Raw genomic sequence first — 17,638 nt, 5'->3', positions numbered from 1 at the left:
GTAGTCATAAACCTTTATTTTAAAGTCATTTCAACAAGTATTTGTCTCTTTTAAAGGACTCAATACATTTGAGACAGTTGATTAACAATTTTTTTTTAAATATCCTCATTGCCCAATAATCTTGCAAGTGTAAAGAAAAAGACAACTGTTTTTCAACACTTCTAGGCGGTGAGTGTGAAGTCAGATGAAGTTAAAAAAGGGATGTGACCCTGTAAAACTGACTGAAGTCTGACAAACCTCTTAAACTCCAGTTTTATTATATAGTTATTAGTATTAAAGCACATTATTCAGTAGCTACTGTGAATGATTAAGTAATGGTAGCACTAAAATTAATGTGAAAGATATGTAGGTACAAGAATGAGAAAAGAGAGTCTGGACCAGTGGGCAGAGTTTAAAGTTGAACAGTAGATCTTGCCAGTAGATGAGACCATTAGAACAGAGTCTGATTCAGGACTGGGACACTGTGATTCTATACAGTCTATGATATATAATGTCAATATTGAGTCAACTGAATATACACCATGGTTCGTGCACTCATTTTTATTATTAAATGAAAAACCTTTAACAACATTGCAATATGCTCTTCAGTCCTCTTTGAATTTTGTAATCAATGAACTTCAACAAACAATATGCAATCATCAATTAGATGTGTTCTGTTTCATAACATTTAAAATCTCTTGATTAATGTATTATTTCACATAGCTTAAGATACATCATAAAAATATAATAATAGTAGATAAACATGAGAAATATACCAAAAAAGTACACACTCTAGATTAAACAATATTTTAAAAATATACAGTAATCATTTTACAAAATGTCATCTACGTTGACATACATGCATGAGTACTAGCAAGCAAGTAATATTTAATACTTACATAATATTAAATAATTACCATTTGAGAATGCAGATTAAAGTAAATTCTAAAATAGATGTGTTTACTCAGTATACAGCAGATGTGCATGTAGTAGAATCATATCTATATATCTTGACCACTGTAGTTCTTGGAGCTTATGAGATCAGACATCAGTACACCAACATTACAGTATAAAGTGTCCATTTCATCACAGTCCAGCATGGCCTCCTCGTGATACTCCTGTCAAGAAAACATGCCAGATACAACAGTGAATCCCTATGGGATCTGCTTTTATATTTACATTTCATTTTCAAGGTGATCCATAACAATTCCACTGAATGTTATAGAATGTATATTTCAGCATATGTGATCTCCTTACCTCTCACTTTATAATAAGTACATTGTCATTGTTTCAAGGTCTGTGTTTGGTTAGTTTTGTTAAATAACATTACTTTGAGTTGAATATGTTATGGCTGATGTTGGATTTAAATAGACTACCTGTACATTGTTATAAATAGGTTCATCTTTAGGTGTGTGTGGTGGCTCCTGTTCTTTGTTATCCTTCTCGTTCATGTCTTGCCTGTGTGAGGATGATTATGATTATTTTGCAGTCAGGTTAGTTTTATTACTAATTACTCATAATGCAAAGATTAAAAATAATATGATATGAAAATGTATTATATTTTTAGATTTGAGTTGTGCTGTGAGAGATGAAGACAGGTTGCAGCTAGGGAGATCACACTTGATAGACAGCAAATCCTTCATTTCAAACTATGTTGCAGCAAGCTTGCAGTTACTAAAGTGATAACTTATGTCCCTTGATATATTCCGAGGCTATAAATTCCAAGGCTATATGCAGATTTACCAGATATTTCAAATTATGAAAGTAGTGTCTCACATATCAGGTTGTGTTCCATGAGGCATTTCAAAATTTTTGTAGTAATTTGAGTCATGTTTGAAAGTGTTCCTTCCTCTGAAAGATAATAATTCTTATAATGTTAATTTGCTAAACATACAATAATTGGTTATATTACAACTGCAATTAAATCACCCAAAGTACAGTAAGAGAAAAGTATTAATCACTCAAAAGTATTAAACACTCATAACAACAGAATTAATTAATAATTTCTATAGTTAAAAAATACAGAAGATTGTCTAAAGTAGACCCACCTTCTTCTTCGTCTGCAGAGAAATGCAAGCACAGCTACAATTCCAGCCACAATAATGGTAATAGACACAGAAATGACAATAGACACTGGAGTCGCTGTTCAACAGATACAAAGATCAACAGATACAAACAGCTCCATAACAACTGTGTACTTAATCAAATTTGATTGCAATCTAGGCTTTCATCATCAGTACAGTCTGAGGAATCATTTATGCCATCAGTGTTCAAGAATAACCAGTTGGGCATGATCTTAAATGATATTGCTACACTCAGATATGGACTGAACAGTGAAACATCATGTAGATACTAGGGATGTGAAGGGATAGTTTGACTGTTACAAATAGTGAAATCCTTTATGATGAACTAATATTAAAATGATAGGCCAGAGGTGATTAAGTATGGATCTCAAATGCAGTATGAAGAATGCATTTAAAGTTTCGATTTCAGATGCAGAGTTGAAGATCCCCATGCTGGTCAGTGCTGCATGGCCAGTGGCTTAAAAAGAAGAGTGGTTAACTTCACTCTGTGGTGGATTGAATGCTTACACTCAATTGGATCCATAGTTGAAATTGGATCCATAGTTGAAATTGGATCCATAGTTGATTTAAGGTCTGTAATACAGGAAAATAAATGAACTTGAATGTCTGAATGTTGCTATTTTAGAAATTATATTTTAGTACTATGAATCAGACACAGTTTGATTAACACCATCATAAAAATGGACAAATGGATCTAAAGATTATTAATATTATTAAATGTATTTCAAATTCTTAAAAATAGGGCTAACTATGAGTGTAAAATGTTACATGGTAAGAATTTTAAATGTTCTAATTGGTCGGATTTTGCTGTCGTGCCAGTTTTAGTTATTTGGAGTTTAGTGCTCAAAAAACTTGAAGCACAATATAGATTTATTTTGGCAACAAATTATTATTTTGGTGGGGGACTGGAGGATTGTGCAGCCTTAAGTAAAGCAGTGTAAAATAACCAAATGAAACTAACCGGGAAAGGTCTGCTTTGTAGAATCAGGAGTAAGACCTATGACTGGATACAAAATATGATGTCACATAAGAAATGATGTAATAATATTTTAATAGATGTAAATGCAATTCAATTATTTAATTGTTTCAGTGGTCAAAAGTCTGAGTACACCTTATTAGTTTGACAATTTTAATTAAATATTACTTTTCTTAGCATTTGTGTGTGTGTGTGTGCACGCTAAGAACTCTAATTGTAGATTATACACTTTTGCTACTTTATATATATATATATATATATATATATATATATATATATATATATATAGGGTTATGGTTAACAATTTGCCAGTGGATATTGGGTTTTGCAGACAAATTTATAGATTCACTTACCATTAATTATAACCAGGTTTTTCTGAAAGCTATAACTATCATGTTTACTCTCCAGTCTAAAGTAGTACTTCCCCTTATCTTCTTCTTGGATATTGATGATTGACAAAGAACAGTTATTGTTTTGGAGATTTCCAAGGAGTTTGGTTCTTCCCCGAAAATGCCTAATCACAAATGAGTCATTATGATGCAGAATAAACCTCCTTTTGTCCTTGCTGTTTATTATCATACTTGCGTTTCCATGTTCCTTCCAGAACCCTTGAATTTCTTTGCATTCTTCAGGATATGTCACATGGCAGGTAATACTGATGTTACTGGACTTTGTGGCATTAATTGTCTGTGGTTGCAACGTGATATTCCATTTTCCTTATATGGAACATATAATGTGTTGAATATTCATACTGTATTTTTTTTAAGTTTTAAAATACTGTATTTAAATAAAAAATAAAAAGGTTAATAAAAAGTCTTACCTTTGGAGATAGTGACATCTATTAGCATGCACCATAAAAAAACTATTCTTATCCACTGTAAAGGTACCATCTATGGATAATCAAAAGCACAAAACCAGTGAGCTATATAGAATTTTTAAAAGATTCAAAAACCTATTGCTCAAGTAACCTGAAATTACATATATAGTAGTACTAACAACTGCAACAACTAATACTAATAAGGTTGTATAACCCTTAGATAAATGACACAATGGTATTCATGAATTTGACTAAAAGCAGAATTGTAAGAGAAAACACATTGAGGAGGAAAAACTACCATACCATTCTTTCTAGCCCTACGGCACTGAACTGATACCTTGGAGAACACAGGAAGGAATTTTAGCTTAGCAATTTTAATGTTGTAGACTTCCTGTTGCTTCATAATCAGTAAGGGTTAGGAAACACTGGGTTGTTTTTTTATGTGAAAAAAAGGCAGGGTCTTTTGTTTGTTTGTCTGTTCGTTGTAGATATCATGTAGATATCCCTACTCAATCTGGGTACACCAGCACAAAATTGAGAAAATGATTATTCTATACAAGTGCCTAATTTGATGTTTCTTATCGCTATGTGGCACCAGAAACAATGTAACATGAAATGTGACGTGAAGAAAAAAGTGATCGCTTTGAGAGATATGTGAAAGCACCGCTGTAGATAGCTGTACCGCTACGTACTATGAAAACACAATTTCTAAGAGGAAGGTAAATAGTATTGGGGTTTATTTGAATTAATTATGCATGTCACCCATAGGAGAATACTATCAGCAGAAGTGGATGTCTAAAGAGTAAGTTGGTGAAAAATATATGAAGTGGTAATGCAAGTCGTGACTCCTGATGACTCTCTACAGAGATATGTTACCATACATATTTCTTCTTTGCTGTAGTCCATCTCGCAGGTAATATACATGTTTGGTTACTGATTAAAAATAATAATTATTATGCATCAGTATGGTATCTCTTTTATTCCTGCGCTGTAAGACACTTTATGACACGTTCTAATCCGTTTCTACAGGTAGTAGAGCAGAATGTCTCTTAAGGCTGAGAATAAGATCATGAAAATATAATAAGATACACAGTTTCTTATTATGCTATTCTAAAACATGATTTTTTGCGATCTCACTCTAAGATCTAACAGGAAGTTCCAGCCACCAAATTCTGATAGTTAATTATAAGTAACCAGTGGCTAAATCAAGGTTTGAGTTTAAGAACATAAATTCATGCGATGAGGAGCGGGGAACTGCGAGGCCAGACAGGTGTGACTGTGTGTAAACCGCAATGTGTTTGACTTTGTTATATTCTTACATCCTCTGTCCTTTATGCAAAATAACATGGGTCTGCGGTGAAGTTCACGTGGAACAGCGGCCCAAAACGGCGCTTCGCACGGCGGGTGAAAACGCCACCACGTCGTGCGAGACGCACGCAGATGGAGGTGAGAGGATTACCAAGTGCCTCGTGGCCTGGTATAGGCGCAGTGCAGATGGGCGTCTGCACATCTCGCAGTACAGAGGACGCTTTGGTGAGCATACCGGCAGCAATCTGTAGAGCGCTCGTTTCGAACTCCCCTTGCTGGACCTTAACGACTCCGGCTTGTACTACTGCAATTTCTTCTGCCGGATTAATCACAGGACATTTCAACACACCGGCACTGGAATAAATCTTACCGTCCATGCAGAGACTACGATGGCCAGTGCTATCACGGTTACTACAGTACAGACTGGTAAATCGCATGCTTCTATAAACTGGACATTGTGTGGTTCTGATATTCGGTAATGATAACCAGAATTTAAAACAACGTGACATTTTATTTGCAAGATGTAATTGTTGCTACTGTTGTTGGCGCTGGTGTTGCTGTTAATGATTTACTTTTTTTAACAGACGCAGTTAACGAAAAGAAAAAGATGACGCCCCTTTCACGTTGCTTTTTTTGTTCTAGTGTCATTAAAGCTAGTGACAGCTTTGGTTATATGTACTTACACACTGTTGTCATATTACAACCGCTGTTATTTAGTGGTCCCATTTATGTGATAGTCTAAGGTGACCTTTTTGTAGTTTAAGGTAGAATAAGGTTTCTTCTCTCTGTTACACAACGATGTATTTTGTTTCTCGCCAAGTGACACTTTTCCTTTGTTGCTGAAACGTACGACCACCCACAAACTTATGAACACCCACAGATTGTGTCAGATGTTCCTTATATGCAGCATATACACAAAATTAAAAAGTTTTAATTTCCTTGTTTGACTTCTGATTTTCTCTCGCCAGGTATGAATTCGAGTTCAACGCCTCTGTCTAGACATAGGCCACTAAAATGGACACCATGATAATGAGTTCTCTAAATATTACTAGATTTGTACTGCATTAAATGTCTATATGAACAGCCTACTGAATAAACTAATTTACTATGAATACATGATCGATGAAACAACGTAATGAGAAACAACTTACACATACAACGGGTGAAATATCTCACCACAAGAGGGGGATAGAATATTTCTAATAGCATTTTCCAGCTTTGAACCCAGTTAAAACTTAGCAAATAGCATTTTGTAGTCATATGACGGAAAGTGGGTTGTGCCAACTGTCTAGTTTACCAATGGAAACTTGCCAGTTTGTACGCCCGTTCACAGAATGAACGTAACGCTACTGGGTTGTCATTGTGAGCGCAACTTCTTTGTTTTTGTGGAGACACTTGTTCTCAAATTGCAGTGAACATTTATATAAATCCAAGTGTACAGTGTGATGGTCTTTAGGTTCCTGCCTATTCAGTCAGGGGAAATATGAAATGCACCGGTGAAACCAGGATGACCTCACCTAGTGATATTTGTAAACAGCAACGGAAAAGTAATCTTTGTTCGGACAATTCTATTCCTATATGGGACGGGAAGAAAATGAACGGACTTTTCTCTTCGGAGAAGTCATCGAATATCGACTGCAACTCCCACAGCCACGACGTGTTCATCTCACGCGTTGCACCCGTGAAATCACCTGCAACGTCTTCTCAGCACGTCAAACTTCCAGGTGTGATGGACGACGAGGGAAGAGTGGACGAGTCAAGATTACGCATGTACATATTTAAAAACGGTAATTGTAATTCCCACGTTACTGAAAATAAAGAACCGACATTTTCCCCAGTTGGATATTCGAAAAATGAGTTTGAAATAGTCGGAGGTAGAGTATGCTACCGAGTCCGCTAGCAGACTGTGTTCTGTCTGTAGGCATACACAGTTCATCGGCATGCTTGTGCTGTGTTTGCTATGATCATCACTGCTCCATATCTCACAACTAGACTATTCCAGTAGTGAACTATACTCAACACGGAATAAACGTTGTGGGTGTTGAGTACAAATTTGTCAAGCACAGAAGTGTTGCTGGGGTTGCAGCAGAAGTCCTATGGTCAAAAACCAACTATTAGTCAAGCTCTAGAAAATGTCAATCACAAAGTGGCATGTAGACTCATCGTACACCTGCAACGAGTGCATGATGTCTATTCCGCATGCATCCGGTATCCAGTCCAAACATGATTTCCCAGTTGCTCTATAATTTTGTTTTCCTTATATAAGATGATGATGAAGGAACTTCAAATGCAAGAGGCTGCTATTATATACAGTTAATTTGTGAGAAGTGACCTTTTTTTTGTGAAAAATATTCTTTCTATGAATAAATCTGTAATGTGAACACGATATTCTGCATAGACTGTAAAAGGACATTATTTAGAGAATCTTTTCTCTCTCAGAAATTTGAAAAATTAAAGTTAAATCTCCTAGAACCTTGTTCAGACCTGTAACTGCGAGCCCCGATTAAGAGTGTGAATGTAAACCATGATAAGAAGCTAGTAGAGCCATACAGTTCCTGAGTAAACTGAGCGGATTTATGGCTAATCAACACATATAACTCTTTTAAGATGGGTGTCTAAAATACATTTTAACATGGATCCCACAGAAACAGCACAGTCCACTGGTAGCTGGGAGATACTGGGGCGATACTTTAGTTGCCATGAGCATCATAACAAAAATGGAAATATGCTGATTTTAATTAAATTGCAACAAAGAAAAAGAATGAATATAGGTCATGTAGGCCTTCCTTATATCCAACAAACATGCATGTGAGAAATTCTGTGTGAATTGTGAACTGAATTGTGAATTCTTGCATCAGTGCAGGAAAACTTCCACCTGCTGCAAAAATGTTTGTGATCTTTAAGATGTTTAGCGTCTTCCTTAAATGTATCAACAGTTCTCATTCTTCAGCTCTAGAGAAAAGTTAGTCAAGTGATACACTGCTTTAGGGTACGGACGGGGGTGGGGGGTGATACAGCCATCCAAACATCACTTGATTTGCAAACTCCTTAATGCTATTTTAGCAATCTGTAAAGCTGTATACAAACAGGGCCTAGTGTTCCAAAGTAAGCTTTGTGTGCTTTGAAGCTGTCGGGAGTCTCTGCCAATGCTGGGCACAATGCTGTTTTGGCAGTTCTCAGTTTGGTCTTTAGAGCATCACACTAGCGTGCAAATCTCAGAGCACAGCACATGCTGTTTACAGTGGCCTGCAGTCCTGAAATAAGTCCTCTGCCATGACAACATTACGTTAGCTATGTTTGAACATGTAAGTCCAACAACTTTATGTAATAAGAGTTTTAAGATCTTTAAGATGAGGAGTGTTTATAGACAAGGGGGCTTATATTTTGTTTTATTCTCTGAGAGCTCATTTTCAGTAGACGATACAGGCATAATGAAGCGCTGAATTGGATCAATGTCTTTATGTAGAATGATCCAATTAGAATGTCCTCATTACAGGGTTCATTCAGTGTAAAGGAACCTCAAAATTGAAAAGTTCCTATTGTAATTCATTCATTAAATTCCACCTGATGCAAATTCCAGTTTAAGGGCCAATAAGGTATATTTCTGTATAGGTTTAGTTGTTCTTTATTACCAAATGCTTTGTTTTGCTCTTATCCTGACTGATGATGGTTTTTCTCATAATCAATTGAATGAAAATTGCTCTGTGGCAAGTTCTTTTTGTTGCTTATTCCAGTTTATTTTCCACTATTGCTTTGTTGAGGTACTGCTGCTTTCTTTCTCAGTCTACATTGATTCATTTCAAGCTTAATTTCCAAACAGTTTATGTTGACTGTTGTATGCCATTTATCTACCACTTTTGAATTCCAGCAACAATGTATAACTGAACCCAACCTGCACCTACCATAAAGTACTAGACCTTTCCTTTCTGAATGCTTTAGGAGGATTGTCGCCGGCAGAGCGGGGGCCAGTATGGCGCTTCCTATTTGGGATGTATCCCTGCAGCTCCACAGCTCTGGAGCGCCCCCTGCTGCTGGAGCAGATGGCTGTCCGATACCATGTCATGAAGAGGAGATGGCAACGACTGCTTCCTGGAGCCGTTCGTCTTTATCTCAACGGCACTGATGGTGAGCCTCGTTCCAAAAGGCTTCACAGTTAGCTGTGACTATTTACTGTCAGTGTTGATGAAAGATCTTGTTGTTTCGCCATCAACGTCCAGATGTCGTTTCGCATAAGTGTAGCTCCCCTTTTCTTTTTCTTTGTCAGCTGAGCTGGAAGCAGCAGTACAGTATTTTGAGAAGAGGCAGGAGACGGAGAAAGGAAAGCAGCAGCACCAGTCGGAAGAGCTCAGGGAAATGCTTTCCTTCCTGGAGCTTCAGGCACATGTAAAACTACCAACCTCTGCGAAACTCTGAAGCTCTCAGCATGATGTCAGCAATAGCCATTTTCAGATAAGACCTGGATTTGGACTAGGGCAGTTAATGAGCACAGGAAACCATGATTATTTTTTATTATTCTGTGTTAGAGAGGTGAAAAATGATGATTGGCAAGAATCAGGGCATGTTTGTACTTTAATTCTTCCATATCATTTTGAAGCTTTGATTTGCACTTCAAGAAGCTGGTATTAGTGTACATGTGTGGTCATTGTACCTTTTCCTTATTGCCTTTATTGCCATTAACACAGCAGCCAACTGAAAATCCCTAATGATTGCTTCTTGTTATTTTTGCATTGTTCATATCAGCAAATTCTATTAGACACAAATTTTGCCCTGGGCTTAGGCTCTTTCTGTAAAAATTAAAGACAACCTGTTGTGTGTTTCTGTTTCTGATTATCCTTTTACAATAATTATGATGTTTCAGACATGAGAAATTTGGCTACTTATTTGTGTTGTTTGTATTTGGGGCATTTACTTGAAGGTGCTATTTGAACGGGTGACCTTTGATCTGGAAGAGCTTCAAGAGGCTATACGTATCATTGATAAAGATGTACCTCGAACTGACAGAGATGTTGCATACTACATGTAAGTGTGGGTCATTTATCATTTTCTTGCTTCCTTATTTTTATTGATTTTTACCTCCTTTGAAATCTGTATCTATAATTTGAATTTTAATCAGAAGCAATGGTGTATTTTTGTTGGGCTCTCTTTAAATGTCACAGCCTGCATACCCTTTAATATTAGGCCACTTGTGTGACTCCCCTGTGCACTATCCTAAAGGTGAACACACAAAGCCCTCAATACCAGCAAACCCACGTTTGAGTAGAAGTCTTTCTGTTTTTCTACCTAAAATCATCAAAGTGCTTTTTTCCCTAAAACAATCATATCCTGTATGTCCAGGGTCAGTAAAATCTTAACTGAGAACACAGGCAAAATGGTAGATGGGAAAAGTAAAAAACATGTCTTTCAATTAACTTGCTCCTATTTTGGTACAACTGGAACAGAAAATCTAACTATGCTGCATGTAGTTAAGCACAAAATGTGTAGTGATGGTAACTGTTGAACTGCAAACAACATTTATTGACATAAAGATGTCCTTGTTGCCACTCCACATTATCAAACAACCTTGAGGCTTAAAATAGCAAGTACCAGTCTCCCATGTCAAAGAAAATGTGTTCACATCGCACTACAAGATAGTTAGACATAAACAGACTAATGATTTGAAAGATTCTCTACTTCAAAACTATTTTGGCAACATGTATACTGCCCTAAAAAATCTTAAATAGCCATGTTTCAGTAACACAGTTTACATATAAAGAAATTAAGGGCTTAAAGTAATTTAAAGCATTTTGCTAAAGTAAACCTCCACAGATAATTTAGCATTTTTAACAGACTGTTGCACCATAAAGTGTAAAAACGTCTCAGGATTGCAGGTGTATGTTGTTTTTTACTAGGTAAAGAACAACACCTAAGGGTTATTCCTGGACGCTTCAGTCCTTCTCTTTTCCTTTGTTTTGCGTCATGCTTTATGCCAGAGATTAATAATGCTGAGGGTTTAAATGGCCTCATTTATGTCAGTGTCTGATACCAGTAATTGTTTTTACCATAATTTTATGGCTGTTGATACATGTTATGGCTATGATTTAACAGATTAACTGTGTTAACTATAGCTGCTACTTGAGTTGGTAATTGTGGATTTGGATTGTATAGTTTGATAAATGACCATATGTATATGGTTAAAATTATTGTGATGACCCTAAGGATATACATTGGTTTAAAATTCCAGATATAGAAACTGACTTTGTATCTGTTAAATAACAGATAACTACCAATTTACATTTAGTTGGATGTAATTGTCAACTACTAATTACATTTAGTTGAATGTAATTGTGTTTTGGAGATCAAGGCATTTCAGTCGCAGTATTTTCCTTCATTGATTCTCACGACCAGGTTTATTTCTGAGCCTTGTTCTAAATGTCAGAATAGCTTTAACCTCAATGCTTGATTGTTTAAAATGTTCAGTTTTTGTGTCTGTCATTTTCTTTTTCTTCATTCATTCATTTTCTTTATTGCTCTTTCCCCAATACTGAAATACTTAGGTTTATTGCTGCTTGCTCACATTTGGCTTGACTCAATAAAAGCCATAAGGTTTAAAGTCCTATAATGTGTCAGGTGATTATCCTACAGGCATGAAGGTCTGGGCAACCTGCTAGTGCTGAGAGATATCCTCATTACCTATGCTGCTTTTCACCCAGGTAAAGCGCCCTATGTTTCGAGCCAGTTTGGAAGCTGTTAGACTGCAGGTTCGCAGTCATAGATTAATCATGCTGCCTTTAGAAAATCTCTTGTATGACTAACCTCTGATGTAGTCTAGATAATAAGACTATATAGTTGCGCAATGGAGACATCTAGTGTTACCACTGGTGTATATTGATTATCTGTTTCTCTTTATCGCTATTTCTCTTACTCGCTCTCTCTCTCTCCCTCTCTCTCAGAGGTTAGTTATGCCCAGGGTATGAGTGATCTGTGTAGTCGTTTCCTTGAGGTTCTTGATGCAGAAGTGGACACATTCTGGAGCTTTTCCTGTTACATGGAAAAGTTTTCTAAGGACTTTTGTGCTGAAGGCCTACACCGCAAGATCGGTTTGTTTGCTCATAAAAAAAACCAAACATTTTTTTTAAAAACCCCACAAATGTAACTAATTTCAATTTTCCTCATTTGTCGTGTATCAAATCTGCTTGCATAGGATGTGTATAAAAATCACAAAGTTGTAAACATATTTTCTCTTTGTGTAAAATACTTGAAATTCCTCCTGCTGTTTGTGTCTCTGTAAACAGTGGTCCTGCTTTTGTTTGGGTTTTTTTCCAGAACTGGAAGCAGCACTGCTGAAAGAGTTGGATCCCCTCCTCCATTCTCACCTAGTCACAGAAAGCATGGACAGACTAATGTTCTGTCACAGGTTTGTACACCCCCACCTCTTCTCTCACCCTTCTGTCTGCTTCTGCACTGCTTCTTCTAGAGCCTCTTCCTCCTGTTCCCATGTCACTTCGTCCTAAAAGTACACACGACCGCCTCCATGCGTGAGGCTACCTCTGCAGGTGGCTTCTGCTGGGGTTCCAGCGGGAGTTTGAGCACAGCGATGCACTCCGGTTGTTGGAGATCCTCAGCTGCGATCACTTGGAGCTCATCTCTCAGCAGTTGGGCCGGGCACTCTCTCAGGAGAGGCTGGCCTCCACGCGGAGCCTTGGTAAGGGTCAACATGCCCTCGGTCCTGATAATGACAGCATGGGCTTCTGCTAATGTTCTTGGTGGCGAATAGTTAAAAAAAAAATCTTTGACAAACTATTTGTTAACTTTAATGACTATTATAATAAGAAACTACAAACCTAGACCTCAATATTTCTTCACTATTGTTACAAAGTGCATGAGAATCAAGCTACCCCATGTGTGTTTGTGTGTGGTACAAATATAAAGAGAATGGTCATGGATAAATAAAGCTGTTAAATAAACTAGATGGATATAAAAAAGCTGCAAAGCAATAAAGGAGAATAATTAAAACATAGTGTAAGATATTGTAAGTTATGTAATTTCTGGAAAGTGTCCATTTGAATTGCATCTTCTTTTTCTTAGGCTTTAGGGGTGGTAGGTCATACCTTTGTTATGCCACCAGGTCCATATTCAAGTTTCAAGTTTGATTTATTTGTCACATACATAGTCATACACAGTATAACTCGTAGTGAAATGGTTGATATTTCATGCAACATTAATATGGTGATTCATTCAGGAGTTCTGAATGCTTAATTCTGATTGGTCACTGTGCAGCAACCTATATTAGTCATGTCTAGGGCTTTCAGCCCCCATGTCTGGGCTGGTATGCAGTGTGCTGAATGACCTTAACAATAACCTGCTTCATTAGGCTGTTATAATATTTGTCCTTACAATACTGTAGAGGACGAAGCAGTAATGGAACCTCAGGCCATCACAACAGAGTTCACGTTCGACCTCTTCATCTGCGCTACTGTCCTGCTGGAGAACAGGGAAGCACTGCTTAGCTGCAAGAATGAGGTCCAACTCATCAAGTTCACTAACAGGTTGCTGGCCTCTGTGGAATCAGTTCTTTTGATTCTGTTTCTTAGTGTTGCTTTCGCTGATTATCCCAACCTTAGTGTTTTAGTGACTTTAGTGTATGACATGCATACAGTAAAATCTGAAACATATTCTACATATTTACTATATAAAATACAGGTAATTGCTCAAAATGCATTTTAGCATGCGTGGCTAGTTTGGAGTTAAAGTTAGTCTATGTGTGCAGTCTGAAGGGCACGGTGGACTTGAACCACAGCCTGAAGAAAGCTGAGGAACATTTCTACAATTATTGCAAGCGTCTGGCCTGGGCCTGCGTGGACTCACGAGCTCAGAATCACAAGAGCAAGCACGAGCACTTCCTCTACCAGCTCCGCAGCCTGTTCTGAGCAGGGAGGTTCCGCCTACTGGAAGATATTCTGGAAGATGTTCTGGAAATGGCTACTTCACAATTACCAATGACAGAAATCCTGCAGTGTCTATGATTATTTGGGTTTCTCAAAGTTTTGAAGACAAGGAATATTTTAATATAGTGTTGACATTAAAATGTCATAAAATGATGCTGCATAAGCAAGCTATTGGCTTAAAGCTAGGATGGTCAGCTCTAAATCTTCTTTAGCATAAGAGAGAGTCAAATGAGCTTCCTTTCACCTTTCTCTTTGTTTTTGTTGTTGTTGTTGTTGTTGTTGTTGTTTTAGTCTAACACTGGTGCCAAGTGCTCTGTGGTATCCAAAACACTAAAGGCGTGATTCGCATAATGTAAACATATGTGCTGATATAAAAGGAAGTGGCAAGCTAGTGACTGATAAAAGTGTAATTTAACAATCACTGACTGTTTTAGAGGTTCCATATGCAAACATATATTTGCACATGGAACGTCTAAAATATTTTAAGTAAATATAAGCCTTAATAATAATTTGCTAGCAAATGTTATGAATGAGATAAATGTCTCTTTTTTTGTTTCATAGTTTAGTATTCATTACATTTTAATTCACTACATTTTGACTTGAGTGCTTTTTTTTTTCTCTTGTATGTGTTATTTGAAAGAGTATTGCAAGTATTCAAATCTTCACTGACATAAGTAAGTGCCAGCTTTTTAGGCTTCAATAAATGCTTTTCACAAAGGTTATTTATTTGGGTTATGAGTGTTAGATTAAGTATTTGAGATTTAGTAATTTAGCATTGTGTGCCCATTGTTAGGAAGCAGTCCAGGGGAAGGACACTCGACCAAGAGTTAAAAAAGGAGGTGTCAACATACAGAGGCAAATAAAAAAATTATCTGCAGTTAAATCAAAGCCACAATCAGTTAGTGTGGTGAGTAACTCCTGTTTGATGACTGTTCAATGACTGGCCTTCAGATGTTAGATCTAAACAAGCATCGCCAACCTTTTTGCTTACAAACCCCAGATGTCTTGGGAATTAGATGATATATTTCACACTAATTTACAAACAAATAATGTTGATATTATAGCAGTATCAGAGACCTGGTTCCCTCATGATCGTCTTGAGACTTTTTTATCAGATAGATGTTTATATAGATAGATGTAGTGGCGGAGTTTCAGTTTATATTAAAGAAACTATATCCTCTTGTAAGTGTAGTCCAACAATACCTGCAGTGGGTATGGGTGTAACCTCATTACCTACTAAGGACCATATCTGCTCTGGCTGTTTATGTGACATATTTACACCATATTTACATTTGACAGCAAATCAGTGTTACCATGAAGCGCATCTCGCTGCTAGGTGTCAGATCTACATTAAAGTCACATGGGTGTGCCGTTTTGTCTCTGGCCAAAGGCAATGATTTTGGTATCAAGACAGTCACTCTGATTGGCAAGAGCTCAACAGAGGCGTGGCCCGAGGAATCTTACTGGGACTCCCGATTATCCTCACCCTTATAAATAGCACAGCTAGGCACTTTGAGAATCATTGGAAATACATGGATGATCTGAATCTCATGTATTTATGTCAAGGTACCAATATAACATCCCCTCAAGGGATTTTGGATAATTCAGAGAGGTGGGTTCTGGATATTCAAATAACGTTAAATAAAACAAAATGCAATACCTTGACTGGCATTTATGAGGAACTTTCCTCTTTAGTCTGGTCAATAGCTACCATTGTTTAAGGTGTTTGGAATCTTAATACAGTCTGATCTATAGTAGGATCATCATGCAAATGTTATTATCAAAAAATCCAATATCAAATAAAACTTTCTGCAGTGATTGAGAAGAGCTGGGATGGCCACTTTATACCTGATAACAATATATACTGGTTGCATTTGTCCCACAGTAGAGGATGACTGCCCAAATATGGCATGGAAATCTGATACAAGCTCTGTCAAACCAGACAAAGTGTTCAGAAATGGGCATGCAAAATTATATTCTACATATGAAAAAGAATTTCACACTTTGGCACTACCTACCATACAAGAGAGAAGAAGCTCACGGTAAGGAGATTACTTTTAGCGTTTTAAATTCCCCCTTTCAAAGAATGGCTACCACCCTCTGGGGCTCAGACACCTGATCAGCAAAAAAGGAATTAAAAAATAAATTGAAGATCCCAAAAATGATATCATAAATCACCCATCCCATTCTAAACAAAAGCAGTTACTACACATTATATATACTTAGAGGAGGTATTTCTTTGTATATTAGATTTTAATTATTCATTTTAAGATAATTTTGTAAATACTCAGTTTCAGTTTTGTAAAACTTCTATGTGAGTCTAATATAATAAATCCAAATCCAGTCTGCGGAAGTTTGTGCTGAAGCACTTCTGTGCCTGAAAATCTGATGCGGGCTGCCCTCTGAGTAAGATTAGAACACTGTGTAATAATAGAAACACACACGCAGCTTGGGCTCATAGTTCTAAGAAAGCTTGTGTGTAAGAGGAGCATAAAATTGCTCCTTCTAGAAGAGACTCTGCAGTGTTGTGCTCAAGTATCAGTGGGTTGGAAATAGCCTTGCATGTGGAGACCCCAGTGGAGCTCCTTCCATTTCGGAGCAGTTGTCCTGCTCAAAGCCTGCTGAAACTCAGCTGGAGGTTATGTAAAGAAAATAAAAAGCAAATAAAGAGGAGTGTTTAGAAAATAAATAAGTATTTATAAAATGAATATTTATATATTTATAAATAAAATAGTTTATTTTTTGGAAAAGTTGAGGGGAAATCTTGATTGTGTGTGTGTGTGTGTGTGTGTGTGTGTGTGTGTGTGTGTGTGTGTGTGTTTGTGTGTGTGCACGTGTGCATGCACACGTGTGTGCGTGCGTGCGTGTGTGTATTGAGAGACAAAGGGACTGTCATTTGGGTTTTATTTTAAGATTACTGTGTGACATTTAAGCAACCTTTCCTTCAGGTGACCTCTAGAAGAACAGGCCAGAGAGTGCATATGCCTGCACTGCTTCTGTCGTGACCTGGATATGGAGATGATGTTCACATGAAAACAGGTGGTGGTATGCCTTTCTTTTCTGGAACTCTCCCTTTTCATGCTGGTCAGAACTGATTGGCCTTCTATTAGTCCCTATCATTTTGCATACAATGTAAATGGAGAGTAATTTATATGTATATCCTTTTTCTCTGTGAATCCCAGACACCTTCTGAGTTTCAGTGGCTAGTTCTGCTTGTCACATTTGTGCATGTGGTTATCTAACCTACAGCAGCCAAGGGTGTCTGCTCAGTCAATACCTTTCAAAGAACTCATATTTTAATATATTCAGTCCAGACCCATTATTAAGAACTATGGACATACTATATTTGTGCAAAGAAAAAAAAAAGTGACTCTATGTAGTGTCCCTGTCTTAGTATTAGCAGTGGACTGTTAACTGCACTTGTGTTCAGACAGAGCACTAGGCCAAGCCAAAGCACATGAGCAAAGCAGTCTGGAACTTTCTCTGGGAGGGAGGGTCAGGTGACTGCCTGAAGGAATCTCTCTGGCTGCTGTGGGTATATACACAGCAG

General features: G+C 37.2%; 2 protein-coding genes across 3 annotated transcripts; one reads left to right on the top strand and one right to left on the bottom strand.

Moving 5' to 3' along the window:
* Positions 1–542: 542 nt before the first annotated feature.
* Positions 543–4,211, bottom strand: LOC113568297. The gene is made up of 9 exons (XM_035534380.1): positions 4,160–4,211; positions 3,860–3,929; positions 3,393–3,755; positions 3,025–3,066; positions 2,571–2,636; positions 2,028–2,121; positions 1,756–1,830; positions 1,356–1,437; positions 543–1,097 (listed from the first exon to the last, which is right to left on the bottom strand). Exons 1-9 carry the CDS (start codon positions 4,160–4,162, stop codon positions 981–983), a joined length of 912 nt encoding a protein of 303 aa, XP_035390273.1. The 5' UTR covers positions 4,163–4,211; the 3' UTR covers positions 543–980.
* Positions 4,212–5,240: 1,029 nt separating this feature from the next.
* si:dkey-238d18.4 (GTPase-activating protein GYP7) lies at positions 5,241–14,680 on the top strand. Of its 2 annotated transcripts, none has more exons than XM_026996484.2 (11): positions 5,241–5,590; positions 6,133–6,951; positions 9,104–9,289; positions 9,429–9,547; positions 10,080–10,183; positions 11,786–11,853; positions 12,094–12,240; positions 12,467–12,557; positions 12,697–12,845; positions 13,548–13,689; positions 13,911–14,680. In XM_026996484.2, the coding sequence occupies exons 2-11, from the start codon at positions 6,648–6,650 to the stop codon at positions 14,068–14,070; spliced, it is 1,470 nt and encodes a 489-aa protein (XP_026852285.2). In that variant the 5' UTR covers positions 5,241–5,590; positions 6,133–6,647; the 3' UTR covers positions 14,071–14,680. The 2 variants fall into 2 exon arrangements, with proteins under 2 accessions (XP_026852285.2, XP_026852284.2); XM_026996483.2 differs by having other exon boundaries at positions 5,749–6,951.
* The last annotated feature ends 2,958 nt before the right edge of the window (positions 14,681–17,638 follow it).

This window comes from Electrophorus electricus, chromosome 15 (assembly GCF_013358815.1).
Source record: "Electrophorus electricus isolate fEleEle1 chromosome 15, fEleEle1.pri, whole genome shotgun sequence".
In the NCBI taxonomy this organism is placed as follows: Eukaryota; Metazoa; Chordata; class Actinopteri; order Gymnotiformes; family Gymnotidae; genus Electrophorus; species Electrophorus electricus.
This window is presented reverse-complemented; position numbering and strand designations above follow the sequence as displayed.